General features: G+C 42.4%; 1 protein-coding gene and 1 long non-coding RNA gene across 7 annotated transcripts in view; one reads left to right on the top strand and one right to left on the bottom strand.

Moving 5' to 3' along the window:
• Positions 1-20761, top strand: part of CALD1 (caldesmon 1) — a 221039-nt gene that overhangs the window by 167565 nt on the left and 32713 nt on the right. For 4 of the 6 annotated variants that reach the window (XR_011030583.1, XM_068278142.1, XM_068278143.1 and 1 more), the window contains 4 exons: positions 11103-11228; positions 12446-13526; positions 15931-16002; positions 20528-20673. Coding sequence is in view for 5 of the 6 variants with exons in the window: in XM_068278142.1 (XP_068134243.1) it covers positions 11103-11228; positions 12446-13526; positions 15931-16002; positions 20528-20673 (1425 nt within the window). In the remaining variant the exon portion in view is untranslated. The remainder of the gene's footprint in view (positions 1-11102; positions 11229-12445; positions 13527-15930; positions 16003-20527; positions 20674-20761) is intronic. The other 2 variants (XM_068278145.1, XM_068278144.1) reach the window with 1 other exon arrangement.
• LOC137564362 (uncharacterized) overlaps positions 15565-20761 on the bottom strand; it is a 30661-nt gene continuing 25464 nt past the window's right edge. Inside the window, exon 3 of the long non-coding RNA XR_011030585.1 lies at positions 15565-15837. This is a non-coding gene — a long non-coding RNA (uncharacterized lncRNA). The remainder of the gene's footprint in view (positions 15838-20761) is intronic.

Below are 20761 nucleotides of genomic sequence, written 5' to 3' on the forward strand. Positions count from 1 at the left end.
TGCATGATTATCAAAAAAACTTGAATAATTTGGACGATTTTTGTCAAGTAAAAGACGTGCAAACGACAAGGCGTTATCACTGATAAGAGGCGTCCAATGGGAATGATAAGACCCAGTTCAAGTCAATCCAACTGTGGGATTGACTTGACGAACAACTGAGTTGTATCCAACATGGCAATGTGTACAGAAGTCTGCTATGACTTTTCAATGACTTCCACTACTAACTAGAACATATTAGGGTCCGTTTCCACTACTACGGCGCGATTTCGACGGGAAATCGCGGTAACAAATCCGCATGCGGTTGCCTTTCGTTGCCGTTTCTATGCGGATTTCCACGCGGAATCACTACGCGATTTTAACCATGTCATTGCCGGCAAGCATTGACATGGGTTTTTAAGCGGAAACGTACGCGGGAACGCCGGGAAAACCGCAAGACTAAAATGCTTGCGATTTTCCTATTTAGTTACATTAAGAAACGAATCCTGTGCGGCGTGCGAATTCTGATGGGTCTGCCGTGCAGATTTTTTTCTGCACGACAAACCGCACAGAATCCCGCACAAGTGTAAACCGTCCCATCCACTTGTATTGTCTATGCGAATTTGCATGCAGGAAACTCATGCAGATTCGCTCTAGTGGAAACAGGCCCAAAGTCGTTCACCAGTTGAGTAACGATATGTAAATTTGTAGTTGTTCATCAAGTCGTCCGTCAAATCGTTCTGTGTGTATAATAGTTGTTTGCATGCCAAGATGTATCTTTTAGTTTTTTCATCGTAGTTGTTTGTAAAGTTATTTATAGGAAAAGACTTTTGTTGAGCAAGTGTATGGGGCTTAAAGGGAACCAGAGACGAAGCACCCTCGTGTATTTTACCATATATATCAGTGGGAACATTAGAAAAAACACCTACCTTGCTTTCTGTTTCATTCTGCACTGCACAGCTTGCTTCTAATCAGCCCTGATAAAATCCCCGACAGCATTCAGTCTGGCTTTGCTCAGGAATATTTATAGCTCAGTCTGTGTTCTCTCATGTCTTTTCAAGTCCAAGCCTGCCCCCTGCTGGCTCTGCTCAGGAATCATTACAGCTGAGTCATTATAGCAAAGCCAGACTGAATGCTCAGTCAGGGATTTTATCAGGGCTGATTAGAAGCAGGCTGAGCAGTGCAGAATGAAACAGAAAGCATGGTATGTGTTTTCTCTAATGTTCCCACTGATATATATGGTAAAATACATGAGGATGCTTCGTCTCTGGTTCACTTCATGTGTGTGTGTGTTCATGCTAGTTTTTAGGTGGAGTAGAATTTAGGCCGTTATAGACTTTGGGGGTAGTATTTTCATCTCCAGAGAAATTTTACTAGGTCCTTGGGGTGGAAAGTATTTTGCACAAGTGGGGCATTAAAGCGGATCTGAACTCAGAACTTCCTCTCTGCTCTAAAAGTTAAGCAACAGCATACTAACCTTTTAAAGAAAATTACAGCTGATACAAATCCTACAATAAATCTGCAGTGTGTCTATTTCCTGCTTTCATGGAGGCAGACATGTTGTTAACATCCAGTGCTTTCAAAGGAGTTGCTCTGCCGTGGCAGTCAGGTGACACAGCTGAGAGATCAAATTACACTTGTGATTAGTCACAGATGAGGGGGAAATTAGACAGTCTAAACTCTCTAAATACATACAGGGTGCATTTCTCTCTGTTTCCCTTCTGTGCTGTGCAAAAGTTCAGGTCCACTTTAAACCAGGTTTAGGGTCTCATAGCATGAATTACTGGTATATATAAAAGCTAACAAACATTGACCAATTATGACAGAAATATGCAGTCCCCGCCTCTTGGAGACAAAGTCACAGGGGGGAGGGGTTATATCAGGGGTCTCAAACTCAACTTACCTGGGGGCCGCAGGAGGCAAAGTCAGGATGAGGCTGGGCCGCATAAGGAATTTCACAATCACGGTGCATCGCCGCCTCTGCCCGCCCCTCTCACTCTTCCTTCACAGAGAGGGGCGGGGAGAGGCGGCGATCTGTGCGGCGATTGAACGCAGGAGGGGCAGAGCTGAAGCTGAAAGCTCTGCCCCTTCCAGGAAATGCAGGCCGATTGCCCCCCCAGGGGATTTGGGGGCTCTGCAGCCCTCGTTTAGCGGCGGGGATGCGGCGGATTACTTGGGAGCACTGAAGCGAACTATAAGGAAGCTTTTGCCGGCGAGGGCCACAAAATATTGTATCGAGGGCCGCAAATGGCCCGCGGGCCGCGAGTTTGAGACCCCTGGGTTATATGGATGCAATCGCATATGCAGCTGGAAAATGTTGGCACTATGGAAATAAACTATATCAGCTATAAAAACACCATCACACACAATCAAATCACTGCCTGTCAGATACGGTTTGGCTTGTGACCTTTTGCACCGTTTCTGCGATGTTATGACATTTTTCTTCGCCACACATGGTTATTGTCACCGCGATGGGGGATTTTTATTATTACACAGTCATTGTCCTAATAAGGGAATAATTTTTGCGGTTTTGTTGGTGGAATAGAAAGCGTCCTGCTGTGACTCCTCCAGCCTCGATGATGGATGAGGATGAGGTGGTGTTTGGCAGATCGCGCCCGGGCTCAGCTAAACGCTGTAACCGTGTTGACGGTTTTATGGGACATTTAAAATAGACATTTTTTAGAAAGCAGTTTTTACAAGCGTCACGTAGTGCCAGAGTCTCTGAACGCAACACTTCCCCCCCCCCCCCCCGATCCGGCCGACGCGCTCGTTTCCCCGCGACTTTCATGGTTTACAGCAGAATTATAAAAAAAAACTATACAGTAATTAACCACTTCCATACAAGCAGTCTCTGGCCTCTTAAAGGGAACCCGAGGTGAAAGGGATGTGGAGGCTGCCATATTTATTTCCCGTTAAAGCGGGCCTTGACTCAGAACTTACTCTCTGCTGTAGAAGATGCGCAACAGCAAAATAACCTTTAAAGAAAAACATTTCTTTTTTTACAGCTGATACAAATCCTGCCATAAATTTGCAGTGTGTCTACTTCCTGCTTTAACCAGCCTGGCGGTATGGACGAGTTCAGCTCGTCCATTACCGCCGGAGGCTGCCGCTCAGGCCTTGCTGGGCCGATTTTTATCAAATAAGAAGGTGCACACGCAGCCGGCACTTTGCCAGCCGCGTGTGCTACCTGATCGCCGCCGCATCGCGGCGATCCGCCGCGTGCAGCGGCGAAAGAGGGTCCCCCCAGCCGCCCGAGCCCAGCGCAGCCGGACCAAACAGTTCCGGCCAGCGCTAAGGGCTGGATCGAAGGCGGCAGACGTCGGCTGACGTCCATGACGCCACTCCGCTCGCCGCCATGGCGACCGCCATGGCAACGAGGAAAGCAAAACAAGAAAGGCCGCTCATCGCGGCCTTTCTTGTTACCTGCGATCAGAAGTACGCATCAGGAGCGCCCTCTAGTGGGCTTTCATGCAGCCAACTTTTAGTTTGCTGCATACGATAGTTTTTTTTTTTTTAAATAAAAACGTCCGGTCGCCAGCCTGTCGATCTTAATAGAACGCCAGGCTGGTTTTTAATGGAAGCAGACATATTGTTGACAGCATGTGCTTTCAAATGAGCTTATCTGCCATCTCTGCCGTGGCAGTCAGGTGACCCAGGGGAGAAATCAAATGACAACTTGTGATTAGACACAAATGAGGGGGAATTAAACAGGCTAAACTCTCTAAATACATACAGAGTGCATTTCTCTTTGTTTTCCTTCTGTCCTTTGCAAGAGTTCAGCTCCACTTTAACCACCCTGGCGTTCTATTTTAAGTTTCAGTTGGCTGCATGAAAGCCCACTAGAGGGCGCTCCGGAGGCGTTCTTCCGATCGCCTCCGGCAAGCAGAACTAACAAGGAAGGCTGCAATGAGCAGCCTTCCTTGTTTGGCTTTCCTCGTCGCCATGGCGACGAGCGGAGTGACATCATGGACGTCAGCCGACGTCCTGACGTCAGCCGCCTCCGATCCAGCCCTTAGCGCTGGCCGGAACTATTTGTTCCGGCTGCGCAGGGCTCGGGCGGCTGGGGGGACCCTCTTTCGCCGCTGCTCGCGACGGATCGCCGCAGAGCGGCGGCGATCAGGCAGCACACGCGGCTGGCAAAGTGCCGGCTGCGTGTGCTGCTTTTTATTCCATCAAAATCGGCCCAGCAGGGCCTGAGCGGCACCCTCTGGCGGTAATGGATGAGCTGAGCTCGTCCATACCGCTAAGGTGGTTAAACAATACCAGTTGCCTGGCAGCCCTGCTGATCCTGTTTCCCTAATACTTTTAGCCATAGACCCTGAACAAGCAAAGGCAGATCAGCTACTCTGATTCAGTTGACTCTGGATTAGAAAAATCCCCTAACCAATCCAATCAGATTGGCATGGTGGATCCGAAAATCAAATCAACTTAATCTGAGCGAATTGGTTTGGAGATTTTTGTCCATTAGTGGTCCCACGTGATCATTTCTGATCATTCAGACGAACAATCAATCAAAGGTGCCCATTAACGGTACAATTTTCTTCCAGATTCAATCTTTCAACGCAATTTTTATGATCAAGTTGTATTGAAAACTGCTCAGTGTGTGGCGCAAATCAATGTGATACGATTCTCTGGTCGGTTGGAAAAAGAAAAAAATATTAATTTGAAAGTTGGATTTTATGATCGAATCAGAATGTAAACTCTTCTTCAATCTTCCATCAGTGGGAATAATTGATAATTGCCTTCTGATTAGTTTCAAATTGCATCAAAACATCAAATCTGAAGGAAAAATTGTACCGTGATGGTGCAAACAAAGACAAATAAGAAGTACGTTTTTTCATCATCGTCATAAATTACTTTTTTCCTATCTTGCTGTCACTTACAGTAGGTAGTAGAAATCTACAGTAGTAGTAGAAATCTAACAAAAGCGACAGGTTTTGGACTAGTCCATCTCTTCATAGGGGATTCTCAGCAAGGCTTTTATCTATATATATATATATATATATATATATATATATATATATATATATATATATATATATAAAATCGTGTGTGTGAGTGTGTGTGTGTGTGTGTGTGTGTGTGTGTGTGTGTCGCGATCACGCGAAAACGGCTTGACCGATTTGAACGAAACTTGGTACACAGATCCCTTACTACCTGGGATGATATGTTCTGGGGGTCTCGCGGCCCCCCTGCACACCTGGGCGGAGCTACAAACAGCAAATCAGATTCCACACATTCAAGTCAATGGAAAAATGTAAAAGGCTGCCATTCTCACAGTAATCAAGCCAGAGTCCCCACACTTTGCACAGTTGGTCACTTGGTGAGTGAGGTTACAAATCCAGGAAAAGTGGGCGGTGCATAAAACAGCCAATCACATTTCAGCCGTTCATTTTAAATGGGAAAATGTAAACTGCAGCCATTCTTAGACTGTTAATCGCAGGGTTCTCAAACTTGCTACTGTTGGTCACTGGGTGAATGAGATTAAGCTTCAAGAAAGTGGGTGGAGCCTACAACAGCCAATCAAAATTCACCTATTGATTTTCAAGGGGAATATTTAAACTGCTGCTATTCTTACACTTTTAATGGCAGAGGCTTCAAACTTGCTACAGTCGGTCATTGGGTGACTGGGGTCAAAGTTCACTAAAGGGGCGGGGCCACATACAGCCAATCAGATTTCCTTGGTGGATAAACTGCTTCCATTCACACATTTTTGATGCCTTGAACCTGACAGCTCACAAACTTGGTCATTGAGTGACTGTTTGTCAAGGTTACAAAAAGTGGGTGGAGCCAAAACAACTTTTACTGGGAAAATATAAACGGCAGCCATTCTTACACCGTTAATGGCAGGGTTCTCAAACTTTGCACAGTTGGTCATTGGGTCACAGATTAAGATTTTGGAAGGTGGGTGGAGCCTACAACAGCCAATAAAAATTCCCCTTTTGATTTTCAAAGGGAATATTTCATCTGCTACCATTCTCTTATACTGGTAAAAGCAGATGCCTCAAACCTGGTACAGTTGGTCACTGGGTGACTGGGGTCCAAATTCAGGAAGGGGGCGGAGCCACAAACAGCCAGATTTTTTTATTTTTCAATGGGAATATACAAAGTATTGATACCAAGGATCCCAAAGCTGATAAACTTGATAATTGAGTGACTGTATGTCAAGGTTAGAAAAAGTGGGCGGTGCCAACAACTTCATTTTTTACATTGCAGGGTTCCCAAACTTTACACAATTGGCCACTGGGTGACTGGGATGAATATTCAGAAATGTGGGTGTAGCCTACAACAGCCAATCAAAATGTACCTATTAATTTTCAATGGGAATATTCACATTGCTACCATTCTTACACTGTTAGTGGCAGAGGCCTTAAACCTGGTACAGTCAGTCATTGGGTGACTGGGATCCAAATTCACTAAAGGGGTGGAGCCACAAACAGCCAATCAGATTTGTTAGATTGATTTCAGCCATTCTGTTATTGCCAGGGTTCTCAAACATGACACAGTTGGCCACTGGGTGACTGTGACGAATATTCAGAAAAGTGGGTGGAGCCTACAGAAGCCAATCAAAATTCACCTTTTGATTTTCAAGGGGACTATTTACTTTGCTGCCATTCATGCACTCTTAATGGCAGAGGCCTAACATCTGCTACAGTCAGTCACTGGGAGACTGAAATTTAAATTCTGAAGGGAGCGGGCCAAAAACAGCCAATCAGATTTGTTTAATTTCAATGGTAAAATGCAACTTATTGATGCCAAAGACCCCAAAGCTCATAAACTTGGTCATTAAGTGACTGTATGTCAAAATTAGAAATAGTGGGCAGAGCCAAAAACAACTAACTTTTTACATGGGGAAATGTAAACTGCAGCTTTTCTTACACTGTTAATTGGTGATTAATATTCAGAAAAGTAGGTGGAGCCTACAAGAGCCAATCAAAATTCACCTATTGATTTTCAAGGGGAATATTGAAACTGCAGCCATTCTCACACTGTTAATAGCAGAGGCCTCAAACCTGCTACAGTCGGTCGTTAAGTGTTTGGGGTTCAAATGCAGTAAAGGGGCGGAGCCAAAAACAGCCAGATTTCTTTGCTGGATAAACTGCTTCCATTAGCACAATTTTGATGCCAGGAACCCAAAAGCTCACAAACTTGGTCATTGAGTAGTGACTGTGTGTCAAGGTTACAAAAAGTGGGTGGAGTTAAAAACAGATTTTTCTGGGAAATTGTAAACTGCAGCCCTTCTTCACTGTTAATGGCAGGGTTCTCAAACTTAGCATAGCTGGTTACTGGGTGACTGGGATTAATAATCAGAAAAGTGGGTGGAGCCTAAAAATGCCAATCAAAAATCACATGTCGCTTTTCAAGGAGAATATTAAAATTGCTGCCATTCTTGCACTGTTAATGGCACAAGCCTCAAACCTGGTACAGTTGGTCATTGGGTCACTGAGGTTCAAATTCAGAAAAGGGGACAGAGCCACAAACAGTTAATCAGATTTGTTTCATTTCATGGGAAAATACAAATTATTGATGCCAAGGACCCCAAAACTCACAAACTTGGGCATTGAGTAGTGACTTTGTGTCAAGGTTACAAAAAGTGGGCGGAGCCAAAAACACATTTCACTGGGAAAGTGTAAACTGCAGCCCTTCTTACACTATTTATTTCAGGGTTCCCAATCTTTGCCCAGATGGTCACTGAGTGACTGAGATATTCAGGGAAGTGGGTGGAGCCTATAATAGCCAATCAAAATTCACCTGTTGATTTTCAAGTGGAATATTTAAATTGCTGCCATTTTTACACTGTTAATAGCAGATGCCTCAAACCTGCTACAGTTGGTCATTGGGTGACTGGGGTTCAAATGCTGGAGAGGGGTGGAGCCACAAGCAGCCTATCAATGTTTAATTTCTATGGGAATATACAAATGATTGATGCCAAGAACTCCAAAGCTCACAAACTTGGTCATTGAGTGTTTGTGTGTTAGGGTTAGAAAGTGGGCGGAGCCAACACCAGTCAAATACATACCCGGGCAACGCCGGGTCATCAGTGGGTGGAGACAAATACAAATTTCACTGGGAAAATGTACACTGCAGCCATTCTGTTAATGGCAGGGTTTTTAAACTTTGCACAGTTGGTCACTGGGTGACTGGGATTAATATTCAGAAAAGTGGGTGGAGCCTACAAAAGTAAATGAAACTTCACCTGTTGCTTTTCAAGGGGAATATTTAATTACTACCATTCTTGAACTGTTAATGGCACAGGCCTCAAACCTGGGACAGTTGGTTATTGGGTGACTGGGGTTCAAATTCAGAAAAGGGAGTGGAGCCACACACACTCAATCAGATTTGTTTCATTTCAATGCAGATTATTGATACCAAAGACCGCAAAGCTCACAAACTTGGTCAGTGAGTAATTGTGTGTTAGGGTTAGAAACAATAGGCGGAGCCAACACCAGCCAAATACATACTCGGGCAATGCCGGGCAATTAGCTAGTTCTTTATAAAGATATTCCCTAAAAAGGATTTAAACAATAATGCTGGCCAGCTTCCCTGCTCGCTACACAGTTTGTTGGCAGTTGGACAGAGCAACTGCCATTCACTAAGTGCTTTTAAAAATAAATAAATCCCTGAGAATCCCCTATTAAGAGATGGACTAGTCCAAAATCTGTCACTTCTGTCAGATTTCTACTACCTACTGTAAGTGACAGCAACATAGTAGAAAAGTAATTTATAGCTCATTTTACTTTGGAAAAAAACGTACTTCCTATTTGTATATGTTTGCACATATATTAAATTTTACAATATTTCACCATAGTGTCCCTTTAAGCTCTCGCCAAAGCTGGATGAGCTGTTTGCAATGTATAGAGTCAGCTAGCAGGGAAGCGTTTCTCCTGTCAGCAGAGGCAGAGTTGTCCTTGCCAGATAGTGTGCAGGTCACCTGCATCCTCATACATATTTCATGAAGTAGATTAGGTGTCCTCTGTACATAAGCCCAGCTACAAAAGGGAACGCTGCCTTTCCTGTAGTAGAACGGCCGCTGTGAGATGCAGGACTATGGATCACAGGTGAGTCTAGAGAACCGGCGGGCGTCACATGACGGGAGAAAGAGAACCTTCCTACTTCTTATTATACAGTGTAGGCCAATAATACTCAGTCTGCGCACCATTATAAGTGGCTGAGGTATTCTTCATGACAACTGAACTGTTAATGTGTGATGGAGGCTCAGGAAAATAATAAAATGACAGAGATGTGAGACTGACGTGGTCCCGCCTCCAGCGCTCCTCAGCACGCTTTATGTCATTTATTACCTGAGGAGGCGGGTTTCCTCCTGTGAAATATGTTGTTATGGTGATGAGAAGGAAACCTATGTGTATGCAATGCTATGATGTCATATGCATGTTTAAGGCCATGATGTCATGTGTGTATAAAGCTGTGATTTCATGTATATATAAAAAGGCATGATGGCATTTCTGTGAGTAAAATTGTGATGTGAAATGTATATGTAAATCATTGGGATAGTTTAAAAATCAGTGATGCCATATGTGTGTATAAAGCTGTGATGTCATAAGTGCGTATAAATTAGTGATTTCACATGGGTGTATAAAGCTGTAATGTCCTATGTGTGTATAAAGCTGTCATGCAATGTGTGTATAAAACTGTGATGTCGTATGTGTGTATAAAGCTATGATGTCATATGTGTGTATAAAATTATGATGAAGTGTGTATAAAGCTGTGATGTCATATGTGTGTATAAAGTTGTAATGTCATGTGTATTAAGCTGTGATGTCGTTTGTGTATAATGCTGTGATGTCATATGTGTGTATAAATTAGGTATGTCACATGGGTGTATAAAGCTGTTATGCAATGTATGTATAAAACTGTGATGTCATATGTGTGTATAAAGCTGTGATGTCATATGTGTGTATAAAGCTGTGATGTCGTGTGTATAAAGCTGTGATGTCATATGTGTGTATACAGCTATGATGTCATATGTGTGTATAAAGCTGTGATGTCATATGTGTGTATAAAGCTGTGATGTCATATGTGTGTATAAAGCTGTGATGTCATATGTGTGTATATAGCTGTGATGTCATATGTGTGTATTAAGCTGTGATGTCATATGTGTGTATATAGCTGTGATGTTATATGTTTGTATAAAGCTGTGACGTCATGTGTGTATAAAGCTGTGATGTCGTGTGTATAAAGCTGTGATGTCATATGTGTGTATACAGCTATGATGTCATATGTGTGTATAAAGCTGTGATGTCATATGTGTGTATAAAGCTGTGATGTCATATGTGTGTATAAAGCTGTGATGTCATATGTGTGTATATAGCTGTGATGTCATATGTGTGTATTAAGCTGTGATGTCATATGTGTGTATATAGCTGTGATGTCATATGTGTGTATAAAGCTGTGATGTCATATGTGTGTATGAAGCTGTGATGTCATGGTTGTGCATAAAGCTGTTATATATTATGAATGTATAAAGATATAAAGCATAGAGCATTGTTGCCAAAATTTGTTGCTGCTTTCGATGCGCACCATGGTGGTAGAGGGCATGATGGTGGGGTGGGTGATGGTCTTGAGAAAGGCCTAGCTGGGCGAAACGTTGACCGGCCTTACCTCTCCTACCTCCTTGTGATGCCAGTGTCAGATAAGTGAACTACTTTTTAGAGCTTGTTTTAATCAAGTGGATCAATAAAGAGGTGTTTTATATCTTGGATGTGACATTCCATGTGACTTCTTCTTACACCATAATTCAATAAAACTGGTTGTACAGAAAAATGTAAAGCTTTTTTTTATTCGTTTGAGAAATCGAGTCTTTGTTTTTATTGGTTTTGTTTTGTTTTGTAAAGAAAATCAGGAAGGGCGGATTTTTCGAATTCATTTTTATGAAACTTGAATCTTGTAGGGTAGATTGCTGATTTACTGATGTGTAGAACAGTTTTTTTCAGTTTTCAATAATAATTTTTTTTCCGTGTGTGTGTGATACGTGGGTCAGATTTTCAAAACGTTTAAAGCAATCAGAAGCATTAAACGTACTGTAAATCTTAAAATAGATTTAAAAAAACTATGGTGTGTGGCTGAGTCTTTCATAGTACCCAATCATTGTCTTTCTTCCATTACAGAGTAACCTATGAGAGAACTGATGACGATGAGGAGGAGGCGGCCAGAGAGAGGCGCAGACGAGCTCGTCAGGAGAGGCAGAAGCTGCGGGATGATGTGGATGGGAATAATGTGAACTCTCAGAATAGGTAAATATAACCTCCTGCTGGTGTGTACTTGTTTTTGGCCTATCAAACTGCAACAGAATGCGAGTTTCATAGTAACTGTGTCAGTTGATGGTAGCTTAGGTTATTGGCTTGGTTTTCACATATTTATATTGAATAAAGTTTTGGCTAGATGGACTGGTTGGAGTAACTTGTTTCGAACCTCCAGAATTTTGGCTAGGTAGACTAGTGCTGGACTAACTTCAGCCTAAACAAACATACTGTCATTAAGTTACATTAGTTATGTTAATTAAAATAGATAGGTAATATAATCTCTTACCCACCCTGTTTTCAAAGAACAGGTAAATGTTTGTGATTTTCATGGGGGCAGCCATCTTTTTGGTTGAAAGGAGGTGACAGGGAGCATGAGACACAGTTCCAAGTGTCCCGATCACCCCTCCCAGCTGTGCGCGCTAGGCAACGAGAACAACATCAGAAATCCCATCATGCTTTGCACAGCATCAGCGGAAAAAATGCCTGGGCAGATTTCTTCAATGGGGCGGAGCTTACCTTCTGTGCAGCTAAAAATGAGGTTAGGGTAAGAAAAACAAAGTTCTGATGCTGTGAAACTGTTAAAGAAACTCCAAGCCTTTTCAGTGCTGCTGAGTAGATTTTTAGTCTGGAGGTTCGCTTAAAAGTGTACCTGTGACTGTACTTACGGCTGTATCTATTCTTGCCTGGGGTTTCCTCCAGCCCCATATGGTCCATCACCTCACTTGCCGTTCGTCGTCCCATGGAAGTCTCTGATATTTTCTTTAGGAAGGCTGGGTGAGATTATCATCTGGAAAAAAATAATTGCTAATATCTTCAAATTAAAGTAGCACAAACCTTAATTTTTGCAGCACATATGTAGCTCTTACCAGACATGATGGACGTTTTCACAAAATGGGAGGAGGCTGCCCCTATGTAGTATGCAATGGTTAAATGTGGGTAATGAAACAATCTCAGCTAAGGTGGGAGGTTTAAAGATAATTTTATTATCACAAGAAAACAAGAAAAGACGACACGTTTTGCACACCTGCATGCTTCCTCAGGTGTATAGTACAGTGTCTTATGCAGCTGCACGCACTGACTGGGAGCTCCTAGGCCAGAGGCAATGCTAGTTCGTGCATGCAGCTGATACTGATCATTGTTGTCATTGTAATTTAAGACTTAATAAAAACATTTGGCGTGAAATTAATGATCACGATTAATTTTAACAGTGTCACAATAGAAGAAACAAGGACCACGTCAATAACGAACACTGACGCTACAGGCGATGACGAGGCAGCATTGCTGGAGCGACTGGCCAAGCGAGAAGAAAGGAGACAGAAGCGTTTAAAAGAGGCTATGGAGCGCCAGAAGGAATACGATCCAACCATATCCATAACGACCAATGAAAGTTATTCGGAGTCTAAGAGCACCAGGAATGGGGAGAGCGAAGTGCAGGAAAATGATACTGCTCCAAAAGAGAATGACTCCGAGCCGTTTAGAAGAAAATATGAAGTGGAAGAGACTGATACCGTAGAAAAGCCCACAGAGGATGGCAGCAAAGAGGAGGAGGAAGAAGAAGAAGTACATCAAGTTGAGGTCAAGGAGGAAGTTCAGGAGGAGTCTCCTGAGGAACCTCTTGTTGAAGAGAATCAGGTAGAAGTGACATTCCAAATTAAAAACGTTGAAGTATCTAAGGCTGCAGTAGATGAGGAAGTAAGGATAGAAGCTGTTGTGACCATAGATAAGAGTAAGCAGGAAAGCAGAGAGGTAGAACATAGTGAATCTGAGGAGAGGATAACAATTGAGGTAGAGAGGAAGGCTGAGGAGGAGAGGGAAAGGATGGAGGAAAAAGATAAACATGAGGCAGAAGAAAGGGAAAGACTTGAGGCAGAAAGGAAGGCCGAGGAGCTAAAGAGGGAGGAAGATACCAAACGAGAGGCAGAAAGACAGGCAGCTGAGGAACGGGAAAGACTAGAGGAACAGCAAAAGGAAAAAGAGAGAGCAGAGGAGAGGGAGCGTCAGAAGAGGTTGGAAGAAGAGAGGAGGACGGCAGAGCTGAAAGCAGCAGCTGAAAAGAAAGCCGAGGAAGAGAGGATAAAAGCAGAACAAAAAAAGGCAGAGGAGGAAAAGAAAAAACGAGAAGCAGAGGAGAAAAAGGCAGCCGAGGAAAAGAAAAAAGCCGAAGAGAAAAAAGCAGCAGAAGAGAAGGCTAGGTTAGAGGCCAAAAAGGAGGAAGAAAAAAACGAGAAGAAACAGGTAAAAGAAAAGAAGGCGGAGGAAAAGATCCAGTCGCCCTTCCTGAAGAAGCAGGTACAATGTTTTTCCTCCCACCGGCACGTTCTGCACCTGTGTTTTGGAAAATGGAATGCTGGCCAAAGTTTTGTGCCTCGCTCACACCATAGATTGGGGGTTTTTTTCACTCTGAAATTTACTATCCTTTCCTTGAGCTCTTGACTTGCTGACAGCTCTGGTTTCTGCTTAAAGATTAACACCTGGCTTACAACTTTCACTTCTTCTATGGCATGATCAGTCGTTTCTTCCCCTTCCTGGTTGTAAGGCATGTGAGGGAAATTAGGGATCAGATTTTTGAGTCACGCGTGTTGGGTGCCACTGGTGCTGTCACGTTTGCAGCCAGCGTTTTGTGTTTGTGTCACAAGCTTCCATGTTGCCCTTCACTGTGTGGACCACCGTGCAATGCAGTCACAAAAATCGTTGTCTTGAAGTACATATAGATGCAAATACTATTAAAACAACAAAAATGCCCCAGGAAAAGAATATCAAAGTCCACCTTTGGTTCCATATATCTTGCCTTGCTTACTTCCCGTGTTCGTTTAATAACATGTAAGAAGTTATAAAGAAATAATAAAGAAATAAATAGTTATTAAAAAAAGTTATTAAGAAATAAAAGAAATAATAACAAAAAATAATAATACAGGAATACCGTACCATAAAAGTCGGACTAAACACTTTCAGATGATAAGCACCAAAAACTGTTGAAAAATCCAATGTACCACTAAGGGCGTGGCCTGTAGAGGTGGCTGTGTTCCCATTGGGGGGGCTCTTGGAAGGTATGAGAGGGGCCTACCTATCTGGACACCAAAACTGCAGATCATGTGACCCACACCTACCGGTTTGCAGCACACTTAACAAAGTGCTGTAGTCTACATCACGAGAATTTACAGGAATTAGGAATTTTTTTAAATTAAGGAATTAGGAATTTTTAAACCTTATGACACACTGGTTAAACTTGAAAAATTAGAATATCGTGCAAAAGTCCATCTATTTCAGTAATTCAACTTAAAAGGTGAAACTAATATATGAAAAGACTCATTACATGCAAAGCCAGACATTTCAAGCCTTTATTTGTTATAAGTTTGATGATTATGGCTCACAGCTTATGAGAACCCCCAAATCAAAATCTCAGCCCATTAAAATATTGGGAAAATGTTCAGTATTCTTGGCTCAAAGTGTCTGACCCTAATTAGCTAATTTATGCAAAACACCTGCAAAGGGTTCCTATTTCATGTATTTAGCTAAGTACACACATACGACAACGATCGTTCGTTGTGAACGACGAACGATCGTTTAATTGACGAAAGAACGACCTAGCTTTTGAAGGTGTGTAACAATCTGATCATTTAACGAATGATCCGGAACAACATCACCTACTGTTCCCGGAAGTTACATCACAGTAAGTTCCACCCGCACGTAACGAACGGTTCAAAACGTATGTTACACTGTAAAACTGACGTTACACATATGACTAAATTTCTATTTCATACTGTCGGTATGTAGTAGAGCATCTAGATAATATAGTGTTGACAAAACATACAAAAATACACTTTGTCCTGTTAAAATAAAAATTATGGTATAATCATGTAGTATGCAACGCATCACTGGGCATCGCGAGAAGAAAATTTAATGTGCTGTGACTATAAAACGAAGTGTGCATGTCTTGCCTACTATGAACAACCTTTTGCTATGGATCGTCGTTTAAAAAAATCCGCCAGGACAGATCTTTCGTTTTTAACGATCTAGCTCGTCCGTCATTTGACTTAATCATCGTTGGCTTTTTTTTTTAAACGATCGTCCTTTGAAATGATCCGGGAACGATCGTTTCAAACGACTATAGTCGCATGTGTGTACGCACCGTTTCACCTTTTATGTTAAATTACTGAATTAAATAGACTTTTGCACTATATTGTAATTTTCCGAGTTTCGCCTGTAAGTTGCAGCAAGGCTGGGGGGAGGGTGGGTGGGTGGGAAGTAAAGGGGGAAAACAGAAGGCAGAAAGAGGTCATAACAAAAAAAAATTGCGTGAACTGAAGGACAGCAAACCACTTGCCATAAAATTGCAGTAGTATGTGGTGACTTATAGACTTTGCAGCCTCGATATTTTTATTTTTCGAGGCAACTGCAGTTTTTGTTTTATTAAAGTTTTGGGGGGAGTCTGTTTTCTTTCCTTTTAAAAGTATAAAGCATGGTATGTGAATCGCCCATTAGACAAGAAATCTTGCAGTGATATCTAAATTCCAAGTAGAGGCAGATTAGTCGCGGTTCCAGATGCCCAGGCAGGGATGCATCTTGTAGCACGTCTCGGCCTTGTCAAGCACCACCTTGCCTGCAGAGACAAAAATGCACCGTGAGATAAATATTTGCACGCATACCAACAGGCTGATTTCAATAGTTACATTTCAACTTTAAATACGAAAAGGGAGAAGACAAAGAGAATAAGTTTGAAGCTAAAAAGGACGAGAAAGGGCGAGCGGGATTCAAAAAAGAGGAGGTAATTATTTTCCTGCTGTAGTATTAACAACATATTTCCTCAGAATTTGTTTTTATTGGCTTTATCATTTGAGACAGTTGGCTCAAGATTTGATTTATATCATTGAAGAACATATGCCTGAATTCCTTACTGTCTGCAGATCTTCCAGGCTATTAAAGGGGAACTCTGCGATGTGTCACTGGATCAGGCTTTCAATAGCAATAACATTAGTAATTTATAACTACCCCAATGTCTAGTGGCCACTTCCTTCCTTATGAGGTTCTTTAGTGTCCAATGCCTCCTCCCTCCCCATACAGGTTCCTGGGGCTTGATTCACAAAGCCGTAAAAATGCCCGCGAATGCGCAAAACGCTAGCGCGACCGTGATGAGAGTTATCACGGCTTTGTAAATCAAGCCCCTGATGTCTAGTGGTCCTCCCTCCCTCCTCTGTACAGTTCTCTGGTGTCTAGTGGCCCTTTACTTCCCCTGTACAGTTCTCGGTTGTCTAACGCCCCCCTCCCTTATACAGTTCCCTGGTGTCTAGTGGTCTACTCTCCCTCCCCTATACAGTTCCCTGGTGTCTAATGCCCCCCGACTCCTCTATACAGTTCCTGGATGTCTAGTGGCTCTCCTCCCTACCTTATACAGTTCCCTGGTGTCTAGTGGCCCCTTCCCTCATCTATACAGTTCCCGGTTGTCCTCTCTCCTTCCCCTATACAGTTTCCTGGTGTCAAGTGGTCCCCTCATCCTCCCCTATACAGTTCCCTTGTGTCTAATGGCCCTACCTCCCACCCCTATACAGTTCCCTGATGTCTAATGGCCCTCCCTCCCCTATACAGTTCCCTGGTGTCTAATGGCCCAACCTCCCACCCCTGTACAGTTTTTTACTCATTGCTGGCTTTAGTTCAAAATAACAAAACTAAATAATATTCCTTGTAGAATCATAAATTATAAATCATCCCATTCAACCGGAACCCTGCTACTTTGGAGCAGCTTAAAGTGGATCCGAGATAAACTTTTACATAGTTTGCATAGTTGTGTTCCTTTCATATAGTGTATAGGGCATTCCTCAAGCCAAATCCTTTTTTTGTATTTGTTTTAAATCTCTAATTCCCTATAAACTAAACAAGCCTAGCCCACAGTTCCTTTTGCGCCTTGGCACTGTAGCAAGGGCTTATGGGAGCTCAGTCTGGGAAGGAGGAGGAGGTTACTAGCCATTGATTTTAGAGGCAGAGGGGAGGAAGAGGGAGTAGGAGAAGGGGACTGAATTTACACACAGGCAAGCTGATAGCATCTCCAGCCCTCAGCCTGTGACAATGTGACAAACAGAACATGGCTGCCCTCATTGTATCACAGGAGTAAATAATCATAAACTTTTGAAGCTGTTTGCAGCTAAATATGCTGTGTAAACTATCTAAACTTTAGATAAGAGACAAGTTACTTGTTATAGTTAGTTTTTCATCTCGGATCCGCTTTAAAGTGGAAACTTTTTTTTTTTCATTATTTACCTTGTTTGATTTTTTTCAATTTATTTTGTCATTTTCCTCTCCTCCACTCTCCACAGGGCTTGTATTCCCTGAAATGTCCTCCGAATGGGATACTGCATGTTACCTTACATGTATTGGCTAAACTTTGACTTTAGTTAACATAATAACACATAACTCTTCTTAATCATCTGAGACTAATCTATTAATAAGTAGTGAGTAGATGAGACTATAATTTGGCCTTCAACAGAATTTTCTGCATTACATTTTATTAGAAACACAGGATGTGGTGCAAATGAGTTCTGCCCTAGAGGTGAGTATTAAAAAAAAACAACTGCCTACAGTATTGTTAGCATTTTTTATCAACCATCTTTGTCTACTAGTTCCCAACTAGTTACTCTGCTCATCTCCCAGTTGTTACCTGTCCTCTGAAAAAAATGGGTGGGTTAATGAGTGCTCTGTTAGGGCCCATTCACACTAGAAGCACTTTTCTGAGCATTTTTTAAAAACCCTCCCATTCACTTTTATTAAAATCGCGGTAAAAATTGCGGCGATTTTCGCGTACGCGTTCGCTGTGATTTTTACCGTGTTTTAATGAAAGTGAATGGGAGCGATTTTAAAAACCGCTAATCAATCGCAAAATGCTCAGAGAAGCGCTTCTAGTGTGAATTGGCCCTTAGGGCTCATTCACAGTACAAGAGCTTTTCTAAGTGCTTTGTGATTTTAAAGGATACCCGAAGTGACATGTGACATGATGAGATAGACATTGGTATGTTCCTTTTTTTTCCTTTCTCTGTCTGAAAGAGTTAAAAATCAGGTATGTAAGTGGCTGACTCAGACAGGAAGTGACTACAGTGTGACCCTCACTAATAAGAAATTCCAACTATAAAATACATTCCGAGCAGAAAATGGCTTCTGAGAGCAGGGAAGAGATAAAAAGGGGAATTTCTTATCAGTGAAGGTCACACTGTAGTCACTTCCTGTCTGAGTCAGCCACTTACATACCTGATATTTAACTCTTTCAGGCAGAGAAAGAAAAAAAAACACAGCATAGTTATTTGTGTGCTTGGCACTGTACATACTCATGTCTATCTCATCATGTCACATGTCACATGTCGCTTTGGGTATCCTTTAAAAGCTCTTGCTAATGTTATCCTGTGTGTGTGATCACACTAGACTCTAGTGACTAGAGGGATGTGATTTTGTAAAAAAATCCCCCATAGCATTGCATTAGCAAGAGTTTTTAAAATCTCTAGCATTTAAAAAGCTCTTGTAGTGTGAATCAGCCCTTAAAGTGTGAAATCAGCCTATTACAGATGCCTATTTGTATCTATTTCTCTTGAATTTTTTACCTCCTTTATTTGTTAGATTTTGTATTACAAAACAGAGTATTAAGTGTATGTGTGATATGTACAGTATACCAGTATGTTTTTATATATATATATTTTTTCTTTTTTAATCTGAAAAATATAAAATATCACAAATGAAAATGTATATTTCCTTCAAGCGTCACCTGCTGGTTCCGACTGTGCAGGTAAAGAGAAGAGAAGATAAGTTCCACGTAGATCAATAGGTCACAGTTGTTAGCGCACACCGGAAGTGAGAGGGATATGGAGGCTGCCATATTTATTTCCTTTTAACCACTTGAGGAACAAAGTGTTAAACCCTCCTAAAGACCAGGCCATTTTTCATGAAATAGGCCACTGCTGCTTTAAGGCCTCGCTGCAGGGCCGTGCATGTCAGCACATAAGTCATTCCCTCCCCTTTTCTCCCCACCAACAGAGCATACTGTTGGTGCTGTCAGATCGCCCCCAGCGTGTTTGTTTATTTTGTTATAAATATTTCTTTTTTTTTTTTTTAATTAAATTTTTGTACTTTGTATTTTTTTCCCTCTCCCTCCCTCCCTCTCCCCGTCAGCCAATTACAGCGATCGGCTTTGATAGGCTTCAGCCTATTACAGCAGATCGCTTCTCCCCAGTACAGCGCTGCCGTAGACCACAGCGTTGTACTATATAAATAGACATCGGTTTTGCCGTCTAACAGTCTCCGAGCGGTGATCGCCGCTGGGAGACTGAAGGCGGAGCCTTCCAAGCAGGGATGCGCGCACAATCTCCTGCTAGTCCCACAGAAGGCCGTTCACGCCAATCGGCGGGGAGCGGTCGGCAAAGGGTTAAACAATACTAAACACATGATCAATTAGATGAAAATATTTCCGAGTTCATCCAGATTTATGAACATTTTTATGCATAACTATGCAGCTTGAAAATGGACCAATCAATTTAAACCTGGGTGGGGCTTCATTGGTTCATTTGCATGCTGCATATATTTGCATAACAATTGACATAAATCTGCATGAATACGGAAATATTTGCATCTTATCGATCACCCCTACAATACTAGTTGCCTGGCTATCCTACTGATGTTTCCGGCAACAGTAGTATCTGAATCACACACCTGAAATAAGCATCCGGCCAATTCAGTCAGAAACACCTGATCTGTATGCTTGCTTCGGGTCTGTGGCTGAATGTACAGCCAGGCAATGTGCACTGTTTAAAAGGAAATAAAGATGGCAGCCTCCATATGTCTCTCTCCTCGGGTTCACATTAAGCGTTATACATATACTGAATGGTTCTTGGCCACAGGGGTGTCTTCTACCAGGAATCTAGCAGGACGGCCCTCAATCCCCAGTGATTCGGCAATAGATCGGGATTTGCTGATCACCGTCTCAGTCAAGCAGAGCGAGCTTGTTGTTCTCACTCTGCCCGCTCCATACTGCTCTGTTGTACACCGCGTGCTGTCATAGCAACTGCCTGTAGGTGTGCAGCACGTCTGTACAGAACTCGGCCCCGATCTGTTGCCTGAGGATTCGAGTCCTGATCTCTGTGGGTGACAGAACAGTAATATATGAAATAATACAAATAAAATGTAATTTTTTCCCACTATGTAAAAATAAAATGAATGTGCTAAAAAAGAAAAGAAAACCGTTCTATACATTCCCTATAAAGGAGAATTGAATCTAAATGGATTGTCTCTCTCTGTTTCTATGTGCGTGTCTCTTTAAGGTGAAGGACGAGAAGGCGCGAGGCGGCAAGGAAGAGTTAAAAGCCAGCTGGGAGCGTAAGAAAGGATTTCCGGAAAGCAAAGCTCAGAATGGGGAGAGTTTACACGAAGCTACGCCACAGAAACTCAAACATGCCGACAAATTTGGGTAAAGAACTTTCTCTGTCAACATTCGAAGCCTGAGTGCCTCCTAATAATGCCTTACCATTTCCTGTGTACAGCTGAGCCCAGCCACA

The sequence above is a fragment of the Hyperolius riggenbachi genome, chromosome 3, assembly GCF_040937935.1.
Source record: "Hyperolius riggenbachi isolate aHypRig1 chromosome 3, aHypRig1.pri, whole genome shotgun sequence".
Taxonomy (NCBI): Eukaryota; Metazoa; Chordata; class Amphibia; order Anura; family Hyperoliidae; genus Hyperolius; species Hyperolius riggenbachi.